The following is a 16355-nucleotide window of genomic DNA, read 5'->3' as shown; positions in this document are numbered from 1 at the left end:
GCCACCTCTTCTTAATATCTTCTGCTTCTGTTAGGTCCATACCATTTCTGTCCTTTATTGAGCCCATTTTTGCATGAAATGTTCCCTTGGTATCTCTAATTTTCCTGAAGAGATCTCTAGTCTTTCCCATTCTATTGTTTTCCTCTATTTCTTTGCATTGATCACTGAGGAAGGCTTTCTTCTCTCTCCTGGCTATTCTTTGGAACTCTGCATTCAAATGGGAATATCTTTCCTCTTCTCCTTTGCTTTTTGCTTCTCTTCGTTTCACAGCTATTTGTAAGACCGCCTCAGACAACCATTTTGCCTTTTTGCATTTCTTTTCCATGGGGATGGTCTTGATCCCTGTCTCCTGTACAGTGTCATGAACCTCCGTCCATAGTTCATCAGGTTCTCTATCAGATCTAGTCCCTTAAATCTATTTGTCACTTCCACTGTATAGTCATAAGGGATTTGATTTAGGTCATACCTGAATGGTCTAGTGGTTTTCCCTACTTTCTTCAATTTAAGTCTGAATTTGGCAATAAGGAGTTCATGATCTGAGCCACAGTCAGCTCCCAGTCTTGTTTTTGCTGACTGTATAGAGCTTCTGCATCTTTGGCTGCAAAGAATATAATCAGTCTGATTTCGGTGTTTACCATCTGGTGATGTCCATGTGTAGAGTCCTCTCTTGTGTTGTTGGAAGAGTGTGTTTGCTATGAACAGTGCGTTCTCTTGGCAAAGCTCTGTTAGCCTTTGCCCTGCTTCATTCCGTACTCCAAGGCCAAATTTGCCTGTTACTCCAGGTGTTTCTTGACTTCCTACTTTTGCATTCCAGTCCCCTATAATGAAAAGGACATCTTTTTTGGGTGTTAGTTCTAAAAGATCTTGTAGGTCTTCATAGAACCGTTCACCTTCAGCTTCTTCAGCATTACTGGTTGGGGCATAGGCTTGGATTACCGTGATATTGAATGGTTTGCCTTGGAAACGAACAGAGATCATTCTGTCGTTTTTGAGATCGCATCCAAGTACTGCTTTTCGGACTCTTTTGTTGACTATGATGGCTACTCCATTTCTTCTAAGGGATTCCTGCGCACAGTAGTAGACATAATGGTCATCTGAGTTAAATTCACCCATTCCAGTCCATTTTAGTTTGCTGATTCCTAGAATGTTGACATTCACTCTTGCCATCTCCTGTTTGACCACTTCCAATTTGCCTTGATTCATGGACCTAACATTCCAGGTTCCTATGCAATATTGCTCTTTACAACATTGGACCTTGCTTCTATCACCAGTCCCATCCACAACTGGTTATTGTTTTTGCTTTGGCTCCATCCCTTCATTCTTTCTGGAGTTATTTCTCCACTGATCTCTAGTAGCATATTGGGCACTTACCGACCTGGGGAGTTCCTCTTTCAGTATCCTATCATTTTGCCTTTTCATACTGTTCATGGGATTCTCAAGGCAAGAATACTGAAGTGGTTTGCCATTCCCCTAAGTTTTTATTACTTCCTGACAAATTGTGTTCTGAAGAAGTTGTATTTATCTTAAACTGACAGTCCTTTGATATCTTAAAGGTAATACATTTTCAGATTAGGTGATTAAGGACTGTTAATCACATAAGGCTGTTCCTTCAACAACTATCAAATGACCTACTTAGAGGAGATAAACTATATAGGCATCTAGAGTGGAAATGCTATTGCTTAATCACAGACAGGATAAGTCCAGGGGAGTTGTAGAAGTGGTTAGTTTCTATTAGAATTATTCTGACACCTAAGTTGTTGCCATTTGCTCATCTCATTATTTGCTTTCAGACCAGATGCTTATAAAATGGAAAACAGATGCTTGTGACATAGCATGAGAAATTGGTTTATAATTTCCTTGTCTCTCTTATTAGAAGTTAGAAAGAGAAAGAAGTGTCCCTCGTGTCAGTCACTTAGTATCCCTGATGGAGTTTGAGATGGGGTAGATGATTCAGGGCACTGTGAGCAGAGTCCAACTTCTTGTGTCAAGCTTGACCTAACTTTTAAGATAAAATCCACAAATAGCAGAGCTGCTGCTGCTGCTGCTAAGTCACTTCAGTCCTGTCTGACTCTGTGCAACCCCATAGATGGCAGCCCACCAGGCTCCCCCATCCCCGGGATTCTCCAGGCAAGAACACTGGAGTGGGTTGCCCGTTTCCTTCTCCAATGCATGAAAGTGAAAAGGGAAAGTGAAGTCACTCAGTCATGTCCGACTCTTAGAGACCCCCTGGACTGCAGCCTACCTGGCTCCTCTGTCCATGGGATTTTCCAGGCAGGAGAAATGTACCCAAAGCCAGGTGCTACAGTAAAGAACATTAACTCAGTTTTTACAGCCATTTGGATTGAACTTAAATTTTTTCCATGTGCACTCTGTTTGTCACTTAAGCCTTAAGGGACACTCTTTACACTTTACAATCAGATATTTTTCAAGTTACCCTCTTAGATGTTGTTTAAATTTCTTTATAGAATAGCCCCCTCTTCTTTCTCTTAATATTTGATACTCTTGAATGGTTTAAATAAAGCATGTGTATTGCTCAGCAAAAAAGATAAAACTATCCATTTATTTAGTGCTCCTTGTTTTGTACACTTGTTAGGTGATTAAATGAGAGTGTGTTGTGTGGGCAGAGACTTCTCAATAAACATTCTCATCTATCTCCTTAGATATAGAGCAGGAAACTTGTGCTTTCTTGAGAGTATAATCGAGGTTATTTATTATGAAATCATAAAAGATTCAGGATTTACTGTGGTTTTCCATTAACTTTTCTTTTGATATGCTTTTCCTTCTGTCAACTGTAAAATTATTACTTTTATAATGTATGGCTATTGAGTGCTAACCTAAAAGGGGAAGCATTTTTAACCATAAATAGTCTTAGAAATTATAGTATGAAAGTACAAAATAAGTCATTTCTTACTTGTTCTGCTTTGTTTATTTTAAATCATTACCATTAGTCATAGCTTTATTGGGAACTGTATTCCCCACACTGTGTTAGATAGGTTTTTGGGTTTTTTTTTTTTTAATTGCATTATTTCTCCCAGGTTTCAGCTTCTTATTGTGCATTGACACTCAAAATTGGGGAAATATGTAGTATTTACTACTTCTGAAATTTAAAATCTGTGCCTATCTGTTAACATTGTGTACAGTTTAAGATAGTTGGTAATCATAGTTTGTTCATTTCCAGAACTACAAGAACTTTTGTATCTTGTAAGCAAAATCTTTCACAGATATGGAGCCTAAGAGTATACTTAGATTTTTAAAATACAGTCTTTTTAAAAATATTAAATATTAATACTGGGTTCCCGAAAGTATGCTTTTTAGGGGAATCTTGATTTTCATTTGAGCTAGCAGTATAGATTATTTGTAAAATGAACTTGTAAGTGCGTAGGCTTCGCAGTTTGTTTTGAGTTATTAACTGAACAAAGCCATAGCTTTTTAATTACTATCACTGGCGTTTTGCTATTTGAAGCTCTTTAGAATAGCCTTTTCTTTCTTTTTTTTTTTTTTTTAAATAGCACTGGTATATTGATCCAGTATTCTTGCCTGGAGAATTCCATGGACAGAGGAGCCTGGCAGGCTAGAGTCCATGGGGTCACAAAGGGAAATGACTGAGCGACTTTCGCTTTCACTTCATTATATTAATGTTGAAAGAGAGAAGATGAAACTGAGGAAAAATAAAAATAAATGTTTTATCTTTTTTTCCTTCCTTGCTATTTATAATCTTTTATTTTTGATTCTAGGAAGTTTCATTATTAAAAGTGTTTTCAAATTACCTTGTGAATTAAAGTCCTAGGACAGTTTAGTCCAGATTAATTTTACTGAAATGTTTGTTTTAATTTCTGTAATAGTCTAGTTTTTTTTTAAATCTGTTGTTCATAAATTATTTAAAAAGCTTATATTTTCTTCAGCTTTTGAACTTTAATGTAATTGGCTGAGTTCTGATAAAAGTAGGAAACCATATTAACGTACTTATTTATACTGTAAGGTCAAAACTTCCAGTGTTATATACATTACTCTGTTCTCTTTATAAGTAATCTGTGTGTATCCTTTTCCCCACCTTGTTAAAGAGAATAGAGGATCCAAATAGAAAGGAGTAAACAAAGCAAATAGTTAAATGTTATGAGACTTCATTAGTCTCAGTTCTTGCTGAGTGAGGACTCGTAAAAAGGACAAAGGCCCAACCAGGAGAATTGCTTGATTGGGTCATCAATTCTCAATTATGGGAAACATGGCTTTCACGGGAGAGGTAGCCTAGCATCTCTCAGATAGTACATGAGTATGGTTTGAAAAAAGCACTTTCAAAAAAGTAATAACTTTTTATTTTCATAAAATGATGATTTTGTAATACAATCCGTAAGAAGTAAAGTTCAGTAGACATTTCTGGGCTGGTGAGGAAGGCTCAGAGAAAAACAATCTCTGATGTGTTTGCTGAGAGTGCAGTTCAGTTCAGTTCAGTTGCTCAGTCGTATCTGATTTTTTGTGACCCCAGGGACTGCAGCACGCCAGGCCTCCCAGTCCAACACCAACTCCCGGAGTTTACTCAAACTGATGTCCATTGAGTCGGTGATGCCATCCAACCATCTTATCCTCTGTCGTCCCCTTCTCCTCCCACTTTCAATCTTTCACACCATCAGGGTCTTTTCAAATGAGTCAGCTCTTCACATCAGGTGGCCAAAGTATTGGAGTTTCAGCTTCAGCATCAGTCCTTCCAATGAACACCCAGGACTGATCTCCTTTAGGATAGATTTGTTGGATCTCCTTGCTGTTCAAGGGACTCTCAAGAGTCTTCTCCAGCATCACAGTTCAAAAGCATCAATTTTTCTGTGCTCAGCTTTCTTTATAGTCCAACTTTCACATCCATACATGACTAGTGGAAAAACCGTAGCTTTGACTAGATGGACCTTTGTTGGCGAAGTAATGTCTCTGCTTTTTAATATGCTGTCTAGGTTGGTCATAACTTTTCTTCCAAGGAGCAAGTGTCTTTTAATTTCATGGCTGCAGTCACCATCTGCAGTGATTTTAGAGCCCCAAAAAATAAAGTCTGTAACTCTTTCCACTGTTTGCCCATCTATTGGCCATGAAGTGATGGGACCAGATGCCATTATCTTAGTTTTATGAATGTTGAGTTTTAAGCCAACTTTTTCACACTCCTCTTTCACTTTCATCAAGAGACTCTTTAGTTCTTCTTTGCTTTCTGCCGTAAGTGTGGTATCATCTGCATATCTGAGGTTATTGATATTTCTCCAGCAATCTTGATTCCAGCTTGTGCTTCATCCAGTCCAACATTTCTCATGATGTACTCTGCATAGAAGTTAAATAAGCAGGGTGACAGTATACAGCCTTGACATACTCTTTTCCCAATTTGGAACCAGTCTGTTGTTCCTTGTCCAGTTCTAACTGTTGGTTCTTGACCTGCATACAGATTTCTCAGAAGGCAGGTCAGATGGTCTGGTATTCTCATCTCTCGAAGAATTTTCCACAGTTTGTTGTGGTCCCCATAGTCAAAGGCTTTGAAGTAGTCAATAGAGCAGAAATAGATGTTTTTCTGGAACTCTCTTGCGTTTTTGATGATGCAGCGGATGTTGGCAATTTGATCTCTGGTTCCTCTGCCTTTTCTAAATCCAGCTTGAACATCTGGAAGTTCATGGTTCATATTCTGTTGAAGCCTGGCTTGGAGAATTTTGAGCATTATTTTGATAGCGTGTGAGATGAGTACAATTGTTCTGTAGTTTGAGCATTCTTTGGCATTGCCTTTCTTTGGGAGTGGAATGAAGACTGACCATTTCCAGTCCTGTGGCCAGTGCTGAGTTTTCCAAATTTGCTGCATATTGAGTGCAGCACTTTCACAGCATCATCTTTCAGGATTTGAAATAGCTCAACTGGAATTCCTTCACCTCCACTAGCTCTCTTCATAGTGATGCTTCCTAAGTCCCACTTGACGTCACATTCCAGGATGTCTGGCTCTAGGTGAGTGATATTGCCATCGTGATTATCTGCGTCATGAAGATCTTTTTTGTATAGTTCTTCTGTGTATTCTTGCCACCTCTTAATACCTTCTGCTTCTGTCATGTTCATACCATTTCTATACTTTATTGTGCCCATCTTTGCATGAAATGTTCCCTTGGTGTCTAATTTTATTGAAGAGATCTCTAGTCTTTACCATTTTATTGTTTTCCTCTATTTCTTTGCATTGATCACTGAAGAAGCCTTTCTTATCCCTCCTTGCTATTTAGAACTCTGCATTCAATTGGGTGTATCTTTCCTTTTCTCCTTTACCTTTCACTTCTTTTCTTTTCATAGCTATTTGTAAGGCCTCCTCAGACAACCATTTTGCCTTTTTGCATTTCTTTTTCTTGGGGATGGTCTTGATCACTGCCTCCTGTACAGTGTCACAAACCTCCGTCCATAGTTCATCAGGCACTCTGTGTATCAGATCTGATCCCTTGAATCTGTTTGTCACTTCCACTGTATAATCGTAAGGGATTTGTTTTAGGTCAGACCTGAATGGTCTAGTGGTTTTCCCTACTTTTTTCAGTTTAAGTCTGAATTTGGCAATAAGGAGTTCATGATCTGAGCCACAGTCAGCCCCCTGTCTTTTTTTTTTTTTTCCCCTGTCTTGTTTTTGCTGACTGTATAGAGCTGCACCGTCTTTGGCTGCAAAGAATATAATCAATCCGATTTTGATATTTACCATCTGGTGATGTCCATGTGTAGAGTCTTCTCTTGTGTTGTTGGAAGAGTGTGTTTGCTATGACCTGTGTGTTCTCTTGGCAAAACTCTTATTCACCTTTGCTCCCTTCATTCTGTACTCCAGGGTCAAATGAGTGTGCAGTAGTAGCCCCTTTCCAAGGAACCTCACAGACTTCCCTGTGGATTTGGTGAGCCACTGGGAAGGTTAAGTTTATCAAAATGTGGCCTAGATTTACAAAAACTTAGGAACAAGAAACATTGATCTAAGCAGTCGCTGACCTCCAGCTTGACACTATAGATGCATCTGCTTTTACAACCTTGGTTGCAGCACCCAGCTTTAAACCTAAAAGGATTTACTCTTGCATTAAAAGTAATTCATCCACTATTATAATCCATTTAGGTTATTTTTATCCAGTATGAGGTCTTTGAAGATAATCCAGATATGGTAGCCAGAACATAATGAAAATGTCTTAGTTGTGCAGGAAGGAAATGAATGACTTCGTCAGTGATATTTAGTGTGTCACTTTCCCCAGCCTTTGATTATCTTAAACAGTTGCATTATTTTTGTGTTTTACAGTTTTTGAGACAGTATCCTTGAGTTCAGACTCTCTCTTCCAGAGGACAGTTTCAATTCTCCATACTTCTTACTTGGACTCTGCATCTGAGCATGGTTTTCAGTACAGTCAAGTGACTTTGGTGAAAAATGACATTTTCTTAAATGAGGTGAGGTGCTTGGTACACACTGTGTCTGTGGTTAGTTTTATTTTAGTTCTAAAGAAATAGACCCATTATTTTTTATATTTGAGCCTAGTTCTTTTTAACTATCACATTTTAGCAAAATAAATGATCCTTGGTAATAATCACTTGAAAGGTAATTATATGTTCTAGGGAATAGAAAATTAAATTTCATTTATCTTTTAGCAGGAGGAATTCAGTTAATGCATTTTTAAAAATTAATTTGCAAGGCAAAATAAAATGTTTATAACATTTGATTATTCTCTCTTTATACAGTACAAAACTTTTTACCAAGAAAAAAAAGCAAATAACTATACTGACGAAGAACTTCAAGAAACTTATGGGTTTCTTCTGTTTGAAACTGAAAGTCAGGTAAGGAAATTTGGTCTTAGAAAATTAATTTTTTTATGTTAAGGTACAAAATGAATTATCTCATTAAAGTTAAACATTGATTCTATAAAATTTATAACAGTACCAGTTCATCAGTCTTTTTTGGATAGCAGTGTAAATGACGATGAAAGCTTCTCATGAAAGAGATTTCATTTCTACAACTTTTTAAGGTTTTCTTTAGTTTTATCTTAAATACATTTGTAAGCTTGTAGTGAGATTTCGATTAATACAGACTTCTTAAGTCTTAATAATGCCTTTTAATGGAGTGAATGGATATTTTTCCATTCTGGATCATTGTTTACATAGATATCTTCTATTTCTCATGGAAGTTTTTTCAAGTTTAAATTACATGGCTTTGGGGATAAGATGAACACTTTCAGCATTCTAGTTACTCGGAATTGTTTCATGCTGTTTTGAAAATTGAACATCCATATTGTTGCTTATACCTAAATTGTGGAGAAAGAAACTGCTGTGTGCAGGTATGTCTCCAAAGATGTGTGTGACTTCTAGATACACTTTCATCAGTGCCAGAGATCTGTGATCCAGCTTAAAGTAATTCACAGATAGTATTTTGGTTGGGATCATGATTTTTAAAGAATGGGGGTAGATTTGCTAAAGGAGAGTTAACATTAGCATGTACCTTATGGTTACATAGTAATACCAGAGAGTTTATTTCCTTAGTTGTTGACTTCCAAATAAGATATGTTAGGGGTTCATTCTTTAAAAAAAAAATAAAGGTCATCTGGGGGTAAGGCATTTTCAAATTTCATGATTCCCAAGCTGTAATTGAAAAAGAAATCTTCAAGGAAGGACTAATCTGTGAGCTTGTTTAATTTGGTTTTGCCAGTGACATTTTCGTTAGCAGAAATGGTAACGTTTCATGAAAAAATTTTAAACCGAAAAGAAATAAAAAGTTTAAACTGTTCATTTTAACTGAAACACAATTGCCTTATAGAAACGTGCTTTATACCATGAATCCATATAGTGTGCAGATTCTGTATTGAAAATTTGTATGTAAATTATAGAGTTATTTCATTGACTCTCCAAAACATGATAATAAGCAAAGACCGATCTTTTGTTTAAGGCGAAGTTGGTATGTCAGCATGGACTCTGTGTGGGCAGCAGTGCTATCACCACTCTGGGGGACCCAGCGAAAGGTACGGTCTATAAGGAAGGAGAATTTCTTTCACAAGGTGAAATGGGATTTAGTTAATTACATAAGAGCCCTGTATTAAAAGCTAGTTTCATTGATGGTAAATAATCTTTGGAATCAGAACTTTAAATATATACATGAGCTTCGAATCTAAGAACTTAAGGTTTTCTATTAGGAGTTCCATCTTTTAAAAGATGATTGGACTAGAAGATATCTTTCAGTGCCAAGAGGTCAGTGCTATCATCTGGGGCTAAGCAGGCTTTCCTCCTAACTATCATTATGGCTATAGGAATAGAGAATAGATCGTACTGACCAAAGATGCCAACTGTGGGATGTGAGAAGTAGAGAAAAGAAATAATCAAATATAAAGTGTTAAATTTACACTCCATTGATATTATCAATAGAGGAGAGATTTTAGATAGGCTGATGAGTCACAGGAGAAAGGTAGTCTTATCATTAAGAATGTGCTTTAGCCCTAATTTCTTTAAGCTTCACTTTCCTCATCTGTAAATAGATAAAACTATCTTCTAGATTTGTTGTGAGGATTATGAGACTATGTAAAGTGCTTAGCATGGAGCTTACACCTCTTGCAGTAAATGAACACCTCCTTCAGTAAGCTATTTGAGAAACAGTAGGTCATCATAAGTGTTCTGGAAGCTATCCTGCTGGTGGTGAAAACAGTTGGAAGAGGGATAAGGACTAGAAGTTGGGGCTCAAGGTGGCAGAGGGTGCATGTTGTGAAGTGAAGGTGCTCAGTCATGTCCAACTCTTTGCAACCCCATGTACTGTAACCTACCAGGCTCCTCCGTCCATGGGATTTTCCAGGCAAGAATACTGGAGTGGGTTGCCGTTTCCTTCTCCAGGAGATCTTCCCGACCCAGGGATTGAACCCGGGTCTCCCTCATTGTAGGCAGACGTTTTACCATCTGAGCCACCAGTGAAGTCCTAAAGATATTGTTACATGGGGCAGCACAGATGGTGAAGAACAGAACTTTTATTTAGATGGTTATGGGACCAAGGGATGGGGACATGGAGCGAGGACAGGAAGAGGAAGAGCTGAGAGCAGTCCAGTGGATGAAGAATCTGGAGGTAGAGTCTCACAGGAAGCAGGTGTCCGGAGGGGTGTTAGCAGTGTCAGATGCTGTAGAAGTTGGAGATCAGGGGTGAGAAAGACTATGGGGCTTCATGGCTAAGTTCTTGTTGGCCCTTTCTTTGTAATAACAGCTTTATTGAGATAAAATTCACCATTCAATTCACCCATTTGAAGTATACAGTTCGGTGTTTTTTTTTTAGTGCATTCAGAGTTGTGCAGCTGTCAGCACAGTCAGTTTTAAATGGTTTTCATCAGTCACCTCCCCTCCCACCAGCCTGGTCAACCACTGCTTTCCTTTTTGCCCCTGTGGGTTGACCTATTCCAGACATTCCATATAAATGGAATCATATCTGACCTTTTGTGAGTAACTGTTTTTTTACTTAGTGTTTTTGAGATTCATCTATGTTGTCGCATGTACCTGATTCACTTTTTGACTGAATAATATTCCATTGTAGCACTTTTTCTTTATCCATTCAGCAGTTGGTAGACACTTCGTTGTTTCTATTTTTTAGCTATCATTTTAAAAAGTTATGTATATTCTTGTACATATGGTCTTTATGTGGACAAGTATTTTCATTTCTGCTGGGTTTATACCTAGGAGTGGAATTGCTGGCTTGTATGGTAACTCTGTGTGCAGCAAATGTTTTTAAACTTCTATTCAGCTCTCCTAAAGGACATGAAAGAGGATAAGTTCACAACTCAAATAACAGTTTACCTGAAACCTTTGTTCCTTTTCCCCTATTCTTCTTAACATCTCCTTCTTTTCATTATGCAAAATGCTAATGTAGAAAAAAAGTAGCATGGTATGATATACCCATTGCCTACATTTACCAGGTAATGTTTTGCATTAATTCTCTTCGTCTAAAAACATTTTTTTTTTCCTGAAAAATGTGGAAGTGAGTTACAAGCAAATGCCTCAACTTATACCTCTGAAAATCAAGGTCATTTTTCTACATGACAGTTGCATGAGTTTATTGTTGATGTTTTGAGAGCCTGGTTTCAGTAGGTAGAGTAGAGGTTGCGTTGTTCCTACAAATACACATTCTTCTTCACATGCTGGGGGTGATGATAAGACAGCACTACTGGATATGTATGTTTATAGTTTTTGGCTCAAGTAAAATGAATGAAATATGAAAATAAGCCTTTATATTATTATAGGGTATTATAGTTTTAAAGGTTTATGGATCTTTTTAAATCTTCCTAAAAACCTGTGATTTCTGTATCTGTGACCCACACCCATCCTCTCTGCTTAAGTGACGTACTACTCAGTCATGTGCTTAGTAGTAGTAGTAGTAGTAGTAAGTAAAGAACTTGGAACTGGAATCCAGTCTTCTGACAACATGTCTATAACTCTTGTTCATTCTATCCGTGTTCTCACCATTGTCTTTTCTATTTCACAAGTGATGCCTCAGTTCAGGAATATCCCTGAAATGGGTTCTTTCCTCTGTTTTCTCACTGCTGCTTCTGTGTGGGGATCATCCTCTCCTGCCTCAACCTACAGGAGTCTCTCCCCTCTTGAGACTCAACTTCTGTTTTAAACAGCAATGGTCTGTGATGAGGCTGCAGTGGTGAACAAAAAAAAAAAATCTAACCTCTGCTGACTGGAATTCACAGTCCAGCAGAACACGCTGCTTAAAGGCAGGGATCTTGTTCTGTTTCCCTTTGTGTCACTGCTCCCTGGCACAGACCTGCTGTGTAGTAAACCTCAGCACACATTCTTAAATAGGAGCACTTCCTGAGATTTTCTGGAAAAAATAACTTGAGAATCAGATTACCACAGGCCTTTTCACTAAAAGATTGCATGGAGAATAAAACAGACAAACAGAGACTTTTCCAAAATTGTGATACATTCATCCCTTTTCACTTACTGTACCCAAATAGAAAGTTGGTTGTCAAACAGATATATTTTATCTTAGCTCTGATGTTTCCATACCTGTAGAATATCTCAAATAGATTTTAAAAGGTAAGCATTTTCAATAGCTTTTTTAAGGTTACCTTTTATTTGTCCCTTTTGTCATCTTGTTCAGTTTAAGTAACCCATGTATAAACAGTCTTCTTAAAGTGTAAATTAATCTATTTTTATACTTTTATAGGTGTGTACATTTCCAAATATTCAGACTATCTTCATGCAAGACCTTGGTATCATGGGAAGTCTGGTTATGTTGTAATTTTTAATATAATTAAGGTAAAGCCTAAATTTGCTTCTGTGTAATTTTTTTTAATGAAAGTTTATCAGTCTGTGATCATGTTTTTTGCAGATCATTTGCTGAACATAGTCCTTGCCAAAGACAGCTGTTCAGAATCAGAAAAAATAACTGCTCCTTTTGCTTTCGTTTAAGGACAAAGCTTTCTTTTACTCATTTAATAGATATCTGTGAATTTTTTTTCTTGAAGAAAGCTTCTAAATAGTACAGCAGGCATTTAGTGAGAAACTTTCCTCACCCTGCTCCACAATGTCACTTTTTAAACATTAAATAGTAGAATGAGTAACTTGTTTATAAAATATGATTTCAGCTATAACAGATGAATTTAGAAAGCAGCATTCATTGTCTGGTTTAAATTGTCAAAATGAGAAATCTTTATGCATTTTTGTTACCCCTAAAACATTGAGATCTTGTTCATAGCTTCATGTGATACCTATAAATAATAATCTCAGAAATTTTTTAATTCCCTTAAATATTGCAGTATAAGTGAATCACACAATTAGAATTTTCACTCAAATAGTAGGAAAACTAATTTTAGAGGTCAGGGGGTTTTTTGAGGATGTATTCTGTGGTCTCGTTTTGTTTTTGCTTTTGTTTTAGCATTCCTACTAAGTTCTTCGGTTATAAACCTAACACTACTGATTTTTTAAGAGTGTGAATTCTCCATATTCCAAAATTTATCCCCAAGAACTGAAAGGAAAGTAGCATTCATTGGCTCCCAGCCGCTGCTTCTCCCTTTAACATCTCCCTCTCCTGCTCTGTGATAGGTACTGTGGTTCTGCTGTAGCCCACATGCCTGTCAGCTCAGATACCAAGTTTTCATGTCAGATTGTGCCTCACCGTTGGTTTCATGCCCCTACCCTGCCTGGCAGACCCTGCTGTTTAGTTTTGAGTTTCTGGCAATGTGCTCTCAGTCCTCCTTATTTCACTGCTCAGAAGCCAGCCCTGCCCAGTGTGATGGGGAGAAGGATGCAGGCTCTGACTGCTCACTGGAGCACCACTCATGTGATTAGTCTTCTGAGGATTGTTCTTGGTGGTCCACATGCTGAAGAGGAGGGACCTTAACAGCAAGCATATATATATATATATATATATATATGTGTGTGTGTGTGTATATATATTTAAATAGTGCATCTTGTAAACATAAAAATAAAAGTTGCCTATTATTTTGCACCTCATTTTGGTACCTATTTTGTGTATTTTCATTTTTGTCATGTTATGTCATTATGTTATTCAAGATAGGTTTTAAAATCATTGTATGACCTTCTGTTGCATAATAAACTAACTCAACAGTTCTCTTTTTCCTTTTTCTGGGAGATACGTACCCCTTGATGAAGAGATTCCATAGTGAAAAATACTGTCAGCTGTTGAGTAATCAGGGCTATTGGCCTGTGAAGTGCTTTACTGGGCTTTTGCTCCTTGCTGGTTTACTGAGTGCTGGTGGAACAGGAGTATCTTGGTCTCTAATTTACAATTCACGGAGAAGACAATGGCACCCCACTCCAGTACTCTTGCCTGGAAAAATCCCATGGATGGAGGAGCCTGGTGGGCTGCAGTCCATGGGGTTGCTAAGAGTCGGACACAACTGAGCGACTTCACTTTCACTTTTCACTTTCATGCATTGGAGAAGGAAACGGCGACCCACTCCAGTGTTCTTGCCTGGAGAATCCCAGACGCCTGGTGGGCTGCCGTCTATGGGGTCGCACAAAGTTGGACACGACTGAAGCGACTTAGCAGCAGCAGCAATTTACAGTTTATAATTTAATACTTCAGTTTGGAACTCATCTTTTGACATTTTAGTTTTTTTCTTCTTTTATGGTATAGTCATTGAAGAGCGAGTCTGTTTGGTGGACTATGTAATTTCTCTTTTAAAGAAATAAAGTTAAGTTAACGTGTTAGTCAGTTGTGTCTGACTCTTTGTGACCCCATGGACTATAGCCCACCAGGCTTCTCCGTCCATGGGATTTCCCAGGCAAGAATACTGGAGTGGGTTGCCATTTTCTTCTCCAGTTGAAAGGCATGGTTCTCCTAAATTTGGGCTAATTCATGTACTCCTTTAATACTATGAAAAAAGCTGTGGATGTTTGCCTAAGAAAGATGCCAAATTATACCGGAGTTTGTGAAAAAAAAAAAAACAAAAAACTTTTAAGGGCTAAATACAAATGTAATGGGGTTCATGGATAATTAAAACTATTGTTGGTCTTAAGATAATTTTTTAAGAGCCATAGTTCTTAACACAGTTTACTGTTAGTCAAAACACATCCACATCTTTATTTAGACTAAAAATAAATCCTAGAGTAAAATTATTCCTATTCAAAGATATTTGATTAGTCTTAATATTTTCATTCTAGGGAAAAGTCAAGTTTGTGCCTGAGAATTATACAGCTAACTATACTAGCCCATCTTCTGGCTATGATTGCCATGTGGCTGTAAATATTAACAAGATTTCTCACAAGACAAGTCATTTTCGCACCTTTGAACTGAGTCAGGTATAGTCTTCTGGGAATAAATCATTTGCAAGATACTTTTCTGAATCTAATGAGTTAAATTTGGAGGTTGGGTAGGGTTGAAGTAGTGCTATCCTCATAATACTTTTCTTCTTTCAGTATTACCTCTATGAACTTTCAGGCAGCACTGTTACTGAGCGACCCAGACAGATCTGTCCTTACCTGATTGTAGCTTTTCAGTACAGGGAACCTAAAAAGATGGCAGCACCAGCCCATGATCATAAAAGCATGTAAGTAATTATGTGCATACTTTGTTTTACTGGATTTGTTTTCTTCACTCTTATAAAAATGCTTCTTTTTCCCCCCTAGACTTGAACTCAGAGAAAATGGTAAGAAATTATTTAATTTTTTTTTTTAGTTTTTTCTTTAAGTAAATGTTTTGTTCAAAAATAAAATAATCAGTTTCTTTCTTAACCTCATTTCTTACAGTTCTCATCTCTCCATGGAAAGGGAAATTAATTATACAAGGCTGTCTGATGTGTGATATAACTCTTTGGTCTTCCTGTGGTACAGTGGTTCCAAAACAACTGTAAGTGTTGAATTAATGCCCTATACTAATGCTTCTCTAGCTTTTCATTTCTCATTTTGAGGTCCTTCTTGTTGGCACTGGTGTGAAATATACCAGCTGTACTTGGTTTTAGGTTATTCTTCGGGAGATGTATAGAGTACGGGGCCTTGACACAAGAGACCTAAATTCAAATCTAAATCTGACCTTTGCTTTGGAATAAGTTAGTTTTATGTTGCTCAGTTGCTAAGCTGTGTCTGACTCTGTGACCCCATGGACAGACTTCCCTGTCCTTCACTATCTCCTGGAGTTTGCTCAAACTCATGTCCATTGAGTCAGTGATGCCATCCAACCGTCTCGTCCTCTATCGTCCCCTTCTCCTCCTGCCCTCAATCTTTCCCAGCATCAGGATCTTTCCAGTGAGTCGGCTCTTTATATCAGGTGGCCACAGTATTGGAACTTCAGCATCAGTCCTTCCAATGAATATTCAGGATTGATTTCCTTGAGGATTGACTGGTTTGATCTCCTTGCTGTCCAAGGAAGTCTCAAGAGTCTTCTCCAACACCATAGTTGAAAAACATCAGTTCTTTGGTGCTCAGCCTTCATTATGGTCCAGCTCTCACATCTGTACATGACTGCTAGAAAAACCATAGCTTTGGCTATATGGACCTTTGTTGGCAAAGTGAAGTCCCTACTTTTTAGTTTTGTAATCTTTGATAAATCACCTTTAAAATTTTAGCATCTTAATCCATTCGTGGAAAAATAACCTCTCGGGCTAAATTAACTTACTTAATGCTGGAAGTTTGACTTTCTGTGAGAAACAAATTGTACTTGCCTAGATAACAGATGCAGATTATAGCCACTTAATTCTATTATAGTTTTTATTAAGATATGCAGGATCTAATTTTCTAATTTTCACAGGATTTTCCCAGAGTAGTATTAAATAGAGGAGCTGTTACATGTATTTATATTATAATGAATTACAGTATTTTTTTCTGGGCATCTTGTGATACTTTTTTATTTAATCTACTTAGTTTGCCCCCAAACTTCTTGAAAGTTAGACATGCTTTAACTGAAATAAAAA

General features: G+C 37.5%; 1 protein-coding gene across 7 annotated transcripts in view; it reads left to right on the top strand.

Moving 5' to 3' along the window:
* The window catches only part of TASOR2 (transcription activation suppressor family member 2), a 64336-nt gene that overhangs the window by 18664 nt on the left and 29317 nt on the right, over positions 1 to 16355 (top strand). For 5 of the 7 annotated variants that reach the window (XM_043884684.1, XM_043884686.1, XM_043884681.1 and 2 more), the window contains 8 exons: positions 7262 to 7407; positions 7696 to 7791; positions 8894 to 8966; positions 12149 to 12240; positions 14611 to 14748; positions 14866 to 14996; positions 15076 to 15095; positions 15196 to 15295. In XM_043884684.1, the coding sequence (XP_043740619.1) occupies positions 7262 to 7407; positions 7696 to 7791; positions 8894 to 8966; positions 12149 to 12240; positions 14611 to 14748; positions 14866 to 14996; positions 15076 to 15095; positions 15196 to 15295 (796 nt within the window). The remainder of the gene's footprint in view (positions 1 to 7261; positions 7408 to 7695; positions 7792 to 8893; positions 8967 to 12148; positions 12241 to 14610; positions 14749 to 14865; positions 14997 to 15075; positions 15096 to 15195; positions 15296 to 16355) is intronic. The other 2 variants (XM_043884688.1, XM_043884687.1) reach the window with 1 other exon arrangement.

Source organism: Cervus elaphus, chromosome 23 (assembly GCF_910594005.1).
Source record: "Cervus elaphus chromosome 23, mCerEla1.1, whole genome shotgun sequence".
Taxonomy (NCBI): Eukaryota; Metazoa; Chordata; class Mammalia; order Artiodactyla; family Cervidae; genus Cervus; species Cervus elaphus.
Note: the sequence above shows the minus strand (reverse complement) of the source record. Positions and strands in the feature narration are given on the sequence as shown.